The sequence below is a fragment of the Engraulis encrasicolus genome, chromosome 9, assembly GCF_034702125.1.
Source record: "Engraulis encrasicolus isolate BLACKSEA-1 chromosome 9, IST_EnEncr_1.0, whole genome shotgun sequence".
NCBI lineage: Eukaryota > Metazoa > Chordata > Actinopteri > Clupeiformes > Engraulidae > Engraulis > Engraulis encrasicolus.
Window position 1 is genome coordinate 35,937,505 of NC_085865.1, and position 16,082 is coordinate 35,953,586.

Here is a 16,082-nt window from a genome sequence, read left to right on the forward strand (position 1 = left end):
CTAAATAATATGGGACCTTAATGGAAAAAAAGAGAAAAATCCAACCTTCAATACAAGTGCATTTATTCAGTGGGGAAAAAATCCCACATAAAGAAATAATTATTTGACATCAAATAATGTGTGTCACAATTATTAGCACCCCTGGTGTTAATATTTTGTACAACCCCCTTTTGCCAACAAAACAGCACCTAATCTTCTCCTATAATGTTTCACAAGATGGGAAAAGACAGAAAGAGGGATCTTCAGCCATTCCTCTTTGCAGAATCTCTCTAAATCATCCAGAGACCTGGGTCCTCTCCTCTGTACTCTCCTCTTCAGCTCACCCCACAGGTTCTCAATGGGGTTGAGGTCAGGGGACTGAGATGGCCATGGGAGGAGCTTGAATTTGTGTCTGGTGAACCATTTCTGTGTAGATTTGGCCATATGTTTAGGGTCATTGTCTTGCTGAAAGACCCAGTGACGACACAGCTTCAGCTTTCGGGCAGAGGGCAACAGATTTTGATTTAAAATGTCCTGGTATTTCAAAGCATTCATGATGCCATGCACCCTAACAAGGTTCCCAGGGCCTTTGGAAGCAAAACAGCCCCACAGCATCACTGACCCACCCCCATACTTCACAGTGGGTATGAGGTGCTTTTCAGCATGCGCATCTTTCGTGGTACGCCAGACCCACTTAGAGTGTTTGTTGCCAAAAAGCTCAATCTTGGTCTCATCTGACCAAAGCACACGGTCCCAGTTGAAGCACCAATACCGCTTGGCGAACTCCAGACGCTTGCGTTTATGATTGTGAGTGAGGAAAGGTTTTCTCCGTGCATGCCTCCCAAACAGCTTGTTGGCGTGTAGACAGCGCCTGATGGTTGATTTGGAGACTTTGTGACCCCAGGATGCTACCATTTGGTGTAATTCTGTAACAGTGAGCTTTAGAGATCTTTTGATTTCTCTTACCATCCTCCTCACTGTGCGTGGTGGCAAAATAAACTTGGGTCCTCGTCCAGGCTTGTTTACCACTGTTCCAGTTGTTTTGAACTTCTTAATTATTCCTCTCACAGTGGATATGGGCAGCTGCAGTTGAGTGGCAATCTTCTTGTAGCCTCTGCCTGACCTGTGAAGGTCGACGCACATCTGCCTCACTTGTATGCTGTGTTCCTTTGTCTTTCCCATGTTTAAGAGTGGATAAGAGAAATGGCCTCGGTGTCACGTCATATTTATACCCCAGGGAAACAGGAAGTGATGAATTACTAATTAAATGTTCCTACATACTCTGGTAAACTTTGTAAACTACTGTAGAAATGACAGAAATGCTTCAATTATATTTATTTCCTGGGAATTGTTAAGGGTGCCAATAATTGTGGAACAGGTGATTTAATGAAAAATAATTATTTTTTAGTCAGGGATTTTTTTATTTTCTTACAATTCATTTGAGTTGAAGGCTACATTTTCCTACAATTTTCAGTGTGACAGTATTCTTCTGCAATAAACACTGAATTTATTTTAAGGCTTTTAACACATCTCAACCAGGGGTGCCAATAATTATGGAGGGCACTGTATATATGATTGTGTGACCAGTTAGTGTGATGACATGCACAACAAGTAAAAATGATTTTCTCATCTGTGCTTCAACTATTCCCTGATTAAGGGCATGTGGCTGAAACCAGTCGCCATTTTTTTTTTACTTGTTTTGTCTAAAAACCATGTAACACTAAAGGGGTTTCAAATGCCTATAATAACTCAAGGTGTGAGTGCTTTAGTTTTAGTTTGTCAGTATGTGCAGCCTCAAAAAGGAATAACCAGAAGAGCACGCACACTCCATCTACCTGGAGAAATAGAGACCACTTGCTATTTTACTTTCGTAAGAAAAGAAAAAAAAACATTCGTCCAAGAGCTCCCTGCTCCACCCTCAGGCCAGGAAGCTGCACTTAGCATAATAGATTTTAACTGCAACCTCAAAAACCTGGAAGCATTTCAATCGAACAAATTAGTATTCATTTTGCTCTGATGTACGATTCCACTGTTTATGATTTATTTTCCAGTCTGCTAGATTTGATTATGGCTGGTGCAGCGGCTTGACTGTGAGAAGGCAGTCGATTGTGCGTACCACCCTGCATTGCCTATGGGGTTTATGTACAGACAGGTTAGAGCAGCAGCGATTCCCAAACCAGGGGGGTCCTGGAGGTACTGCAGGGCGGTGGCGCAGAGGAAAGGGGACTTGTTTGCATGAAGTGATGAAGTGTAGTGGAGAGCGGAAAGACAAATACCAAGAGAAAATTTTCAGCAGGTGCCAAATAAGTTTTTGGAGAGAGGGAGGAAGGGTTTGATAAACTACTTCAGAGTAAATTATTAAAGAAGGCAATGTTTCAATCACGGATCTTCCAGCATCTCAACTGTTTGCATATAAACCTTGAGTAAGTTATATGCTTTCACATAATACAACCTTTCCATAAAGTGGTTAGTAACATTATTCACTTGTTTGGTTAGTAACTCTATTTACTCTTCTGTACCATTTTGTATATGGGAATAGGGGTTTCTGAGGGGTTCCTTGCAGAAGAAAGTTTGGGAACTGCTGGGTTGACACTGAGCTAAACACTGCTGGAGTTTAAATGTGTCTGCAATGGACACTGCACAGTACCTACTCTTAGTGGTTTGTGGGCTCTGTTAGTTTAGTCTATAGCAGCTCTGTGTTGTTCACTGTCACTGGAGAGTGCGTTTGGTTTCTGGTGTGTGTGCGCGCGCGCGCGCGTGTGTGTGTGTGCGCGCGCGTGCGAGTGTGTGCGCGTACGTGTGCGTGCACGTGTGCGTGCACGTGTGTGTGTGTGTGTGTGTGGCTGGGGGGGTGGGGTGGCAGGATGGCGGGGGAGCTTACACTATAAACTAATAATAATACACACAGCTGTTGCATTTGAGTCACCTGGACAGGGAAAGACCGAACAACACACAGGCTCCCGAGTCGCTCCCCCTCACTCACCCTCCAAATCTCCTGACCAAGCACTTGGCCTCCTTCTCCACTCCACCGGATGTACGGTAGGCCTACTGTGCTACATCAAAGTGACCCCCGACCTCCATGTCCAACAACCACCCCCCCCACACCACCCACCCCCACAGCCAGCCATAGTGACTGCAGGGAGGGGAGAGGAGAGAGTGGAGGAGAGAGGAGAGGAGAGGAGAGGAGAGGAGAGGAGAGGAGAGGAGAGGAGAGGAGAGTGCTGGAGGAGAGGAGAGAGGAGAATGCTAGAGGAGAGGAGAGGAGAGGAGAGAGGAGAATGCTGGAAGAGAGGAGAGGGGAGGGGAGGGGAGAGGAGAGTGCTGGAGGAGAGGAGAGGAGAGTGCTGGAGAGGAGAGGAGAGTGCTGGAGGAGAGGAGAGTGCTGGAGGAGAGGAGAGGAGAGGAGAGTGCTGGAGGAGAGGAGAGGAGAAGAGAGGAGAGGAGAGGAGAGTGCTGGAGGAGAGGAGAGGAGAGGAGAGTGCTGGAGGAGAGGAGGAAAGGATTGGAGAGAAGGAGAGGAGAGGAGGAAAGGATTGGAGAGAAGAAGAGGAGGAAAGGATTGGAGAGAAAGAGAGGAGAGGAGAGGAGAGCCATTTATTTATGTTCCTCCCCAGCTATTTCTGAGAGTCACTCGTGCAGAAGGATGGGCAGTCGACTCGGGGTGGATCACCTCTGACTGATTCACAGGTGCACCATCATGTAGGCCGGGGGAAGTCCATTTAGAGTACAGCCAGGAAATGGACACCACCGCCACCACCGCTACCACGTGCCAACATCACCACCTCCACCACCATCTTCCGGACACTCCTTGATTCAGGCACGTAGAACGGCTAGCAGTGTGGTTTACACGGGTACAAGGAAAGGCATACAGGCAGGCAGGCAGGCAGTGCATTGTAGGGCAAAGGGGTTGTCTGAGAACAGCCAGGCCGCCAAAGAGGAAGCAGAGATTAATAGGGAGAGGGAGAAATAGAGAGGGATAGAGGGAGACTGAGAGTGACTGGAATGGAGAGACCAAGAGAAAGACGGCTAGAGAGACCGAGAAAGAGAGAAGGGGAGAGAGACTGACTAAGAGAGACAGACACGGAGGGGGTGGGGGGGTGTACAAGGAGACTGACACTCAGAGTGACAGGAATGTAGAGACCAAGAGGGAGAGAAAGACGGGGAGAGCGAGTGAGTAAGAGACAGACAGAGAGAGGGGAAGAGACCAAGACTGAAGGGAACAGGGTAAGTGAAGATGGAGAAGAAGAAAAGAGAGAGAGGGAAGGAAGAGACTGAGGGAGAAGGGCAGACTTGGAGGGAGAGAGAGACGGGATAGAGAGAGAGTGCGACACAGTGCTAATAAAAAGAGAGGTTGGCTGGTTGGAAAAGCTGAAGCCGGCGTTTGAATGAGAGGAAGTGTTGCACAAGAGGAAATAGTTTATCTGTGCCTCTCATGGTCCTAGCGCCTCCCACCCGCTGCTACTGGGCTGCCGACACGCTCCTAGTCCTACCTTGAAAAGAGGGAAGTTGGGGGGGGGGATGTAAAAGAGACTGACATGAAATAACACTGAGGTGATTAGCGCACAGTGTGAGACATACAGGCCAATGAAGAGGAGTCAGGGAAGGTAACCTAGCCGTCGTACAGATATAACGCGCAGCGTGAGTCATACAGGCCAATTAAGAGGAGTCAGGGAAGGTAACCTGGTCGTCGTAACACACAGCATGAGACATACAGGCCAATGAAGGGGAGTCAAGATACTGTAGCCTGGTTGGTGTACCCAGTTCTAAAACCGTGTTTGGCCCCGATAAACCTCCCATAGATGGGAAATTGTCAGAAGTAGGATTTTAATTGGTGCAGATTTTTCCAAACCAGGTAGTGCTTGAGTATTGTAACTCTGGCATGTTGGCCAGATTGACTTGAACATGACATTATTCAGTGACCGTGTACCATCACATCCAATATAGGAGGACCCAGGCTGTATGTATTTATTTATTTTATTCCCTTTCTCATTTGCTTCAAATGTAGCACTATAGGACTCATTTCTTTGTCGTATGGGCCATTTTGTTTTTGTTAACCACCAAATAACAAAGGCCCTGCCACTATGACATGCTGTTTGGCACTGAGAGTGAATTCTGAGGGTGTGAATCACCTGGGCCTGTGCCCACACAATCACACGCAACATGCAACAGTGCATCATTGTCACATTGAGCAGAGAGGTGTCAAATCACTCATCACAACTACTGATCCTTTAAATCCCTGGCTGCATCAATCGCCTCTGACAGAGATCGCTATAGATGTTTTTTTTTGTCAGTCAACACTGTGTTTTGAGGAGGGGCAAGACAGTGACAGCCAACCACGTGAGCTAATTTTTTGACCAACAGCGGTTTCTTTCCAAAAATCAGAGGTTGAGTTGTGCGCAGCTAGTTTCGCACAGTCAGGAGAAATAAAAAAAATAGAACCCATGTATTACCGACAGCTCTCTTAAGGTTATTTCAACACTTCATAACCAGTACTATGTGTGCATACTTAGCATACAAGTTCCTGATGGTGTGCTGAGACTCTCACAGAGTTGCATGGGGAAGTGGGATGGTGCGATGAGGTCGCTCATGTTACTGATTTGTTGCATGTCACCTAAAATGAGTGACTTCCCAACAGCCCTGGTATCTGACACCAAGCACCTTTCATAATCATAATCACAATTATGGGGAAACATGGAAACATTGCTAGTTTAATCTCTTAAGAGCTATTATAAATTTGGTGCTACCAGAATGGCAATGAAAAAGTCGGAATGTATTACTAAACGCTCTGTGTGGTGTCATAGTAGTATAGTACTGTCTGTGATAATCAAGTCTTTTGAACGACTAATACAGCATTCCAGTGGTGGAATGGTGCACATTTTGAGGCTACACTGCATGTCATAGAAAATACATGCAGAATGGTTTTCAATATTGTTTGAATGGTCAGATTATGATCGTGCACATCTAAGTGTCTGGAATAGTGTGCAGGACTGTGCAAAGTGGAAGTGAAAGAAGGAAAAGAAAGGCTGCAGTCTTAGGAAGGGCCGCAAGGGCTTGAGAAGGCGTGCTAAAAAAATAATTAATTTGGAAGCTCTTTGGTGTGGGGATTTTTTAGTTGTTTTTCTTTCTTCCATATTGTTTGCACATGAAGAAAAAACACAAAATAATGTGAAGAACAACTGTGACTGCATGTCCGTGAAAGTCCTCATTCATCCAGGTTGCTGAGTTTGACTTCTTTTTTTGTTGGTGCTTGGAGATATTTTAGTTCTGATAGAAGAAAGCCTTCTAGCTCCAAGCCCATTCATGCAATTTGAAACTTCTGCGCTAACCTTGTCAATAAAGTAAACTTGACCTGACGTCTTAATTGTATGAAGCAAATGTAGAAGTTTTTCTACCGCATTAGAAACAGTGGAATAATTAATGTATCGACGATGTAAGATCATTCACTAGTGTTGTTATTACATAAGTAAGTGCTTCTACTTCTTATATACACCTCTGATTTGCTTAAAACTAAACTAAGCTCTTTGAGACTGAGGCTGCTCCCTCCGGACGATCAGCTGACTGTGGACATTTTGAGGATGTTGGTGTGGGTGATTGACTGGTGTGGGCCTATAATAGGAATGAGGAATAGAGAATGGGGAAATGCTGAGCTCATCATCTGCTTCTCCTCAGCTCTTCTGCTGTCGTCTTTTCTTCTCCCTGTGCCTTCAGTGTGCTTGCTCCTTGGTAGCCTTGGAAAGCGTAGAGCGGATATATTGTCTTATCGTCTCACTGTTGCCTTTACAGTAAGCTTTAAAATGATGTTGTGTTGGGCTTTCATGCCTTCATTATGATCGGGGCGTGTGTAAGAGGGAGAAAGAGACAGGAGATTGGTAGAGTGAGGGGGTTGGATGATTTAGTGGCACATGCCAGTCCAAGTGCGGTCACATGACTATTCTTGGTTATGGTTGGCTACTACGGCCATGCTTTTAAATTTGTCGAAATGTGCCAATACAGAAACTTGTCCCTAAACATAACTTGTCAGTGAGCAACTGTCCAGTCCACCAACATGTCGAACTGTAGACCAAACCCTAACCTGTCGGCGAATAATGTGTGTCCACCAACCGAAAGCATAGCCTTCCTTTGGCATGCCACTTCTGCATTCCACGTGCCACTAAATCATCTAACCCCCACTGTTGGTTGGCTAGAGAAACGGGAACAGATCGGGAAGTGACCCCAGGCCAGACTCGAACCTGGGTTCCCAGATTTATGCTATTGCGCCTCAGCCCACTGAGCCACTGCAGTTAAGCATTTTGAGTCATTTGCAGTATGCTGAGTGCAAGAACAGTAACTTTATCACAGTATTTTTGATGGCAGAAATAAAGTATCTTCTCTCACAGATTGACCACCAGTTGATACCGCCATGTGGCGTGGGCTGAAAGTGTGTGTGTGTGTGTGGGTGTGTGTGTGTGTGTGTGTGTGTGTGTGTGTGTGTGTGTGTGTGTGTGTGTGTGTGTGTGTGTGTGTGTGTGTGTGTGTGTGTGTGTGTGTGTGTGTGTGTGTGTGTGTGTGTGTGTGTGTGTGTGTGTGTGTGGTGGGGGGTTGGGAATAGAAAGTGCTGCATTGGCCTAATGTTCATCGGTCGAAACAGATGGGTGTACACAATCCATATTATCAGATAAGGCATACACGCACGTGCACACACACACACACACACACACACACACACACACACACACACACATGCACATGTTCACAAACTCTCTGATGCGCTCAGATGCACTTGGCTGACTAGATTTCCTCTTTAAAATAAGCCAAGCTGAACCATCAACACAAAAAATACCCCCAAGCACCTGCAACACACACACACACACACACACACACACACACACACACACACACTCGCACACCGAATCATCTGCATCGGCATCGGCCTTGGGTGTGGCAGGTCTCATCTCCTGTTTACCGGTAGTGAGGCTCATGCATTTGCAGCAGTATTGAGCTGAGCTGCTCCTGAATTGCCCGTACAGCATACAGCAGCAGTCTTCTCCTTCCATCTCTCCCTCCAGTCATCCATCCATCTCTCAGCAGCGCGGCATAGCCACCCCAAACAGCTGATGCAGGAACCCAGCAGTGTCATAATCGTTGCCAAAGAGCCCATAAGCTGCTTTTGAGCACTGCAACCACCACCCTCGTACCCCACACCCATCTTGGACGTTGATTTAGTTTGACAGCTATAATTGGTCAGCGCAATTATGCTGTTGCCATATGCCCATTCCAAGTGAAAGCGAAGCGGGGAGAGAGAGAGGTCACCCCCACACACACACACACACACTTAGGCGCTCCGTTTGGGGGGAGTCGTCCCAACCTGGGGGGTCCCTCATATGTCTTACATGGCGGGTGCAACTCTTCTGGCCTGAGAGCAGAGGTCCCTAACCTTTCTGGCTCTGGTGGCTACCTGAAACCGAAGGCTACTTATGTTGTTCGCTCAAAATCCTCTTGCCGCCTTGCCTTCCTTTTAAGATCCGTTTGGTTGCTTTTTGTTATTGATAATGTTTAAGAGTTAAGGTGTTATGTAAACCAAGAAAAAATAATGGTGACTAAAACCTTGTTGTAGTCGCTTTTTTAATGTCCTTGGTGAGAATGACCTTTGAGTAAGCCATTGCACTTCAGACAACAGATTCTCACCATCTCTCACTCTCTCTCTCTCTCTCTCTGTCTCTCTCACTCTCTCTCTCTCTCTCTCTTCCAGATTCTGAGCGTCGCGGGATAGACTGACCTCGGCCGAGCGCCAGGCAGGGCCTTGCTCCTCACACCTCCAGAGTCTGCCTGCTGGTAAGAGTCTTGTCTGTCAGCTTTGCAGCCCAGGTCCCTTACACTTTGAATGTCTTTATTTACAGGTGCAGCTTTTCAAAGTGTCATTGTTTTCAGTGTGTAGAAGAACCGCCCATCACTGCTGCTACTGCTCCTTTATGTTGTCGTTGTCACCACTTTATCTATTGGTGTGCTGATATTTCGGCTCTAAGCCTTCATCAGAGTGCTGTATTGGATTCTTCCTTTACACACTGAAAACAAGTGTCTGTTAGCTGGTCTCAACTACTCTTCTCACATGTGAGCCGTCCTTGGCACATTGTCTAATGTAATGTCTGACCAAGCAGATTGATGGCATTTCAATTTGTCAGTGTCTTCTGTGCATATGGGTATGCTGAAATAGTCTTGAACCATAAGACTGATGATGCAAAGATAAAACACTTGATCACGTTATCATCTTTTTTCCATATTGACTGATGTTGAGTTTCATCATAACCTCTGATGGCTGATGTTGTTTTGAGTTTGATTTTTGATCGACTTGTAAAACATTAACTTCATTGGTGTTATCTTTCCCTCCCACACACAAATGCCTGCACTTTCTATGGGAAGGGGTTGTGTAGTTGACGATTCATATATTAAAGACAAAACCTCCTTTAAAAAGACCTTTAAAACACCTACTGTGTGCTTGAATATAGAACATAAATAAGTACTACGGTATTTCATACCACTTGCATCAGCTATTTAAATGTGTATTGTTCCCCACTGTGTGATTGTAGGACTCAATGCTCTGTGCTTTGTTCTGATATACCCATATCGGAGGCTGAGAACTTGCGCTCCTTATTTTAATAATTAGCTGATTATTTTTGTAAAACACTTGCACTCATGATTTATTCTTTCCTCTCTGTTGTGAAGCCCGCTCTGGGTAGGCACTCTATATCTAGTCATCGTGGCTCTGCCAAGCGACTCTTGCTGCACCTACATGCAGTGAGTACTGTAAATACTATATTGGTCTCTGCATGCACAGTCTAGCACATAGTCCTTGTCCAACCATAGCTAATAATGATACATTAATGCATGTTTATGACCTAATAACATCGCAAAGCAGGGTGCAGGGGCAATACAAAAGTGGCTGTGGAAAACTCCCCTCACTTTATAAACAGACTCCTAAAAACAGGCGGTTTTGAATGTCCACTCCAGTGTGTCTTCGAGAGGAGAGTCTGATCCCTCTATCCCTCTCATTCTATACTTTTTTATTTCCAATTCATCTCAAAATCATTCTCTATCATTGACTGAAAAAGGACATGAGAAAGACATAACAGCAAGTGTATAAACAAAATAAAGTACCATGTTGCTCTGCACTCTCCCTTGCCAGGGTTTGATCCATTTCATCGCTTCACTGCTGAATGCATTGTTGTATTTGTGCTGTTGTTGCTGGTGGTGAAAGTACTACAATGCGATGTGGTGTGTTGCCATGAAGTGAAGTGGACATAACTAATGCTGGCATCGAGACTTCCCCTTCCTCTTCCCCTTCCTCTTCCACCCCGAGGGCCGCTAGTGGGTTTACATAACATTGGGGTGAAGGGTCAGCCGTGCGTGGTGGACACTACAGGTGAGCTGTGGAGCATGACCACTCGGACTGAGACCCTGGAGGTCTGCACTAGGGAACGAATAGTATAGCTAAGGGCTCAAACCCACTCATCTGTGGTGAAGTAACAAGACAGGTCGGCATCATGTTGGAAGTGTGGGTTTGCAAGCAACTAGAAATAACATGTTTGTGTATTTTTTGAGGATCTGTTGGCGCAGAGCTTTTTAAATGGAAGAGTCGTGTCGTGAAAAGTTGTCACGTTGATGCAGCAGTGTAGGTTGGTTTAGGGACTGTAAACAATTAAGTAAATGTTATTTGCTCAGGATCTGTTGGTGCCTAGGTTTCAAATCAGAAGAGCTGTATTGTGAGTAGTGTACAGTAGGTTTGTTGGGAACTAAAAGTAAGTAATCTGTTGGTAGTGCATAGGTATTGGAGACAGAAGAGCCATCTTGTGAAAAGAGTTGGCATGTTAGCAGTGAAGTCTTCACAAGTTTCTTGGTTTGGAATGAAAAAGAACATGTTATTTGCAGACGGTCTGTTTTGGAGGAGGTGGGGATGTTTTAAAAGCCAGTGAGCAGAGGTGTCAACAAGACAGCACTTATTGATGAGAAGTATTGCCACGTTGGCACTGCATACTCGATTGGCTTGAAGAGACTAATGCCAACAGTTGCAGAGTACTTGCAGAAGAAGATAAAATGGCTGGCATTTGCAAAGCCAGTGAGCAGCAAGTATCAGTCTCGAATTCAGAAAATCAACAACATGCCATGAATTTGATCCAAACAGCTGATGACAATACAAGACCGTCAGATCAGCTACTCATTGAGCATAGTTACATGCACAGAGTATTCTGGTTTTGAATGGAATACTGTCTGTATTCAGTTTAAAACAAGTTCCGGAATACTCTGTTTACAAGTGTGGGACAGCATTCTGCAACTGGAATATTCCCAGGACACGGCCAAATTGAGAAAAAATGAAGAGTTTACACGAATCGCGCGCACACTTGATGAAAAAAATTGTGTATATTTTTGTAGCTCGATCCCAGTGTGCGGACCACTCTATCACACCGTCTACCGCTTTTGTCCAGCACCTAGATTATTGTTTTTATGGATGTGTGCGTCCTAACTTTCAAAGAAACAATATCAATATTGCCACCATTGCGTTTAAAATTTGAATATTCTCTGCATGTATCTGCAGCCAGAGAAGTCAGCAGTGCTGGAAGGGAAACGTGGCAGGAGCGTTTACTTTCCGAGTTCAGGATTGATGCCTCTGGTTATGCAGGTTCCCGCCTAACTTATGCACACACCCACAGATCCACATGCATGTACATGCACGCTCACACATTGTCACATTGTGTAGGAAATATGTCATGCAATTGGAAATAATGACACGCTTAAATGCTCAGGGCTGTGTTTTAAACAGCCTTCCTGTCCCCTAAGGCTACGTTATGGATAATGCGGTGTTGAATTGTCAGTGGTTTTATGCTGATTTACAGGGGCGCATATTTTCTGAAACACATAAATGGAAACATATTGACTGTGCCTACCGGTACCGGCTTTCATTTTGTGATCATATTGTTGAGGTCCTGACTTGGTGGCAAATGAGTCGGCAAATTGGTGGAAGATGTGTTGAAATGAATGTGGCTGCATCATGTTCCTTCTAGAGTTCACGTGTTGACATGGATAGCCAGATAGTTCCTGACATGACTGAGTCTTCACTCTTCATTGATATTACTGCTGACTCTACAGTCAGGGATGCAGGCGTGCAGGAAATATGCAAATACAGGCTTACAATAGTAACAGTGAAAACAAGCCATGGCATTTGTTCTATATTCAAACATGGCATTTCTTTCATATTATGTGCATAACCAGACCTCGTTTCAGCAAGTAAAAAGGCTTGTTCGTTCCCACGATATTACTCTGCAACATTCAACAATTGCATTCAACAACAACAAAAAAATCAGCATTTTTGGAAGATATTCTAGCATAGCTCTCCATGCTGCTGGCACCACCAAAGCTACTAGCCTGCACTGTGCACTGCACTGCACTGCGCTGCACTGCACTGCACTGTACTGTACTGTAACCGTGGTTGCTAATGGCTACAGCAGTGTCTGTTTGTATCATCTTCCTGTTGCCATAGAGCCCAGCTAGCGGTGCCCCAGGTAATCATAGGTAATTAGCGTGAGAGCTGAGGGCTGGGGTGAAGAGTCACACCCCTGCCTGCTTGCCTGACTGACTGCTTGCCTGCCTGGTGTCATCAGACGGCACTTTGCAGCTGATGACACACAGTCTCATACCTGTAATTCACACTGACTCACAGATACACACGCTTTGTCTGTGTATGTCTATCTATCTATCTATCTATCTATCTATCTATCTATCTATCTATCTATCTATCTATCTATCTATCTATCTATCTATCTATCTATCTATCTATCTATCTATCTATCTATCTATCTATCTATCACTCACTCACTCACTCACTCACTCACTCACTCACTCACTCACTCACTCACTCACTCACTCACTCACTCACTCACTCACTCACTCACTCACTGACTGCAGAACATTCCTGTGTTCCTTCATGACTGGTACACACATGCTCATACCGTACAGATGGGCCGTATGCTTCTGGCACACAAGCGGAACTCAGTCTTATGATGTGGCTTCATCAATCCAACCTCATTATCACATACACACACACACACACACACACACACACACACACACACACACACACACACACACACACACACACACACACACACACACACACACACACACACACACACACTGTGTGGGCGACGACTTGTCAGCACATTAATGTATGTGTAATATACTGAAGGCCTCTCACAGTGTGTATAGTGAATCATAGGCAAGTCTGTGTGATGCACAGTTTGGTTGTGTTGCGCAGTGGAGAGAGGCAGTGGCAGAGGGGTGCCTAGCCTGGGCTTTGAAGGATTAGTTTGATTTGGGCCTCGTATGAGTCCCTTCTCTACCACCCCCTCACACACACACAGCCTTTGATGATGAGAGATCTTGGATGAAGAAGCCGTGGCTGTGTGAGTGTGTATGCGTCCGCATTTGTGTGCGTCTGTGTGACTGTGTGTGTGCATGTGTGTGTGGGCTTGCATCTGAGTGTGTACACATCATAGTGTGTGTGCATGTTTGGCCATGTGTGTGAATGTATGCCCCATTTGTATGGCTTGGCAGACCATGGGGCAACACTGCCCCTAACTGGTAGAGTTGAAGCCAACCAGTTTTAGGCAGCACCAAATGGCATCCTCTCCTCTTTAGGTGACCTTTATGCAGGGATGCCAGATTTGGCATTTTTCTGCCCAATTGGGCTGTTTTGGATGAAAAAAAACAAGCCATACATGGGTCACCAAGGAGTCTGGCCTGGGGTTACTACTACATTATGATCTGGCTGTATCTCCAAATATATTTATTGCTTTATTCAGGGACTTAAGAAGAATTAACATGATTACAATAAACGTGCCCTCCAGTTATCATTGTAAGGGTGTTTTTGCATTCTGCTTTTATTATGTGTAATGAGTGCTATTTGAATTGAGTGCTGTTTGAATTATCATAGCAATATTGCCCATTTTCACCCCATATTTGCATACATTTTATATCAATGCGCTGCTGATTGTGGCTTGCTTGGAATTTTGCAGTGCATGTTAATAATGTGAAATGGCTTACATTACTATTCTTGGCACAGTGTTTTCCCCGATTAAAATTGAACTCATTACCTATGTCCTTTGATTGCAACTCTCCTATCAGCCACCAGATGGCAGTGTTGGATAAGGTTTCAACAGTGGATCGTCAGAAACACTCCTCATTTCTGGGTATCTTCATTTCTTAATGTCCATGGCAAATTTCATCATTACTCCTTAGAGTTACAGTCTTAATCCTGACTATTCACTTGTAAATTCTAGGGATTAATTATGGTTTCTGCAAAATCCTGTAGTGTAAAAATGGATCATGAGGTGTGGTTGATATGGAGTGCTGATGCCACCCATGGGGAAAGGCAGAATTTGGAGATGTGACCTTGGCAAGTGCCCTTCATGTGATTTGGTACTACTGGTATACGTACAGCCTGCCTGGGCTTGGCCAGTGGCTGCTGTGGGCTGCCTCTGGCAGTGAGTAAAGCAGACACACTGGGTCTGATTGTGAAGATGTTTTTTTCTGTATTTCACGCTTTTATTAATGGGACAGTGGAGATAACTGGAAAGTTGTTATCAAGCACAACGTAAGGAAATTGGGACCGCTCTCCCCCCCGTTTGGTGTCTTTGGTGTTTGTGAGTTGCAGTTTGCATATACGGAGAAGGAGATGCAGACCAGCATTACTTTGGTATTTATGAGTCAAAGACGTGCAAAATGAAATTGTCATTCAGTGTAACGGATAACTTACCTTCTGCTGACTGTAACTGTAAAAAACATGACTCTTTTTGTCATGATTTTTTTTTCAGTGAATTCGTGAAAGCCTCGGCTGTCATCCATTCAATTGAAACAATTTAAAAATCATTTTTTTTACCATTACAGTCAGCAGAAGGTATCCGTTACACTGAATGACAATGCCATTTTGCACGTCTTTGACCCATAGCCTATGTAGAAGACACATAATTGGGGCGCTGTATTGTATTTAAAACAAAATATTGGTCCTCACAAATGTGTGTGTGTGCGCACTTGTCTGTACCTATGTCTGTGTCTTGGAAATTTGTCCCCCACTGGCCAACTCACTGTGATGTGCTCCACTGCCACTGGAGAGGTCATGACTTTGTTATCCAAGTGTCTGATGCAACTGCTGCTGTAACCAATACTGTCGTTGGAGACACTCATGTAAGCCCACGACCAGTATTCCTTTGGGCAAAACCTACAGCCATACAAGCTGAATGCATATCCCCTTACTAACTTCTCACTGCCCATGTGGTATCATCTGCCAGCAGGGTCTGTCATCTCTCCCTACACATCCTCTGATTGCTGTTTCTGGACTGAAAGGGATTGAAAGGGCATACGTGTCCTTCACTGCTACCTAAAAATCTTTCCTCAAATTCCACTTGCGAACAATCGAGGAAGGTTACGATTCCTCTTGTAATTGCTTTCAGAAATAAAGGGAGTGGCACACACACACACACACACACTTGAGTGTCCTTGCCCGGCCGCTACCCAGATTCTGCCCTTGCAATTCTGCCAACAAACACCAGGTGGCGCCATATGACCATCAATTTTTTTTTTACCCAGTCAGCCAGTGATCCATACATCCAGCCAGCCAAAGCCAGCCAGTCAGTCAGTCAGTCAGTCAGTCAGCCCAGCCTCCTGGTGCATAGTGCTGGCTGGCAGGGTGTCTCCCGTCTCGCGTCAGACAGAGGCAGTCTGAGCCAGAGCCAGCCAGCGCAGCACAGCAGCAGGAGCCGAATGCTAGTGCTAGAGGCGGCGGCCAGCCAGGCAGTGTGCCCCACCCTTATAGTAGAACAGCGCAGTACAGCGCAGCGCAGCGCAGCTCAGCTCAGCTCAGCCTCTACACTACAGTATGCCCTTCCAGGGTCATTTCCAAAAATACACTACACACACACACACTATACAGTACCCTCCTCGAATTGCACACTCCGAAACGGCATCTACTGTACTGTGTGTATGTCTGCCGGAAATGTCTCCTGTATAGATTTTTATATGAGATGTTGATGATTATGATGATGATGATGATGATGACTATGATGATGATTATGATGCTG

At 45.2% G+C, this 16,082-nt stretch overlaps 1 protein-coding gene across 2 annotated transcripts in view; it reads left to right on the forward strand.

The window, feature by feature from the left end:
* fam49bb (family with sequence similarity 49 member Bb) overlaps nucleotides 1-16,082 on the forward strand; it is a 115,090-nt gene that overhangs the window by 18,375 nt on the left and 80,633 nt on the right. The window contains exon 2 of one of the 2 annotated variants that reach the window (XM_063207055.1): nucleotides 8,708-8,790. Coding sequence is in view for 1 of the 2 variants with exons in the window: in XM_063207054.1 (XP_063063124.1) it covers nucleotides 9,746-9,750 (5 nt within the window). In the remaining variant the exon portion in view is untranslated. Of the gene's footprint in view, nucleotides 1-8,707; nucleotides 8,791-9,543; nucleotides 9,751-16,082 lie in introns of those variants that run through there. The other variant, XM_063207054.1, reaches the window with a different exon arrangement.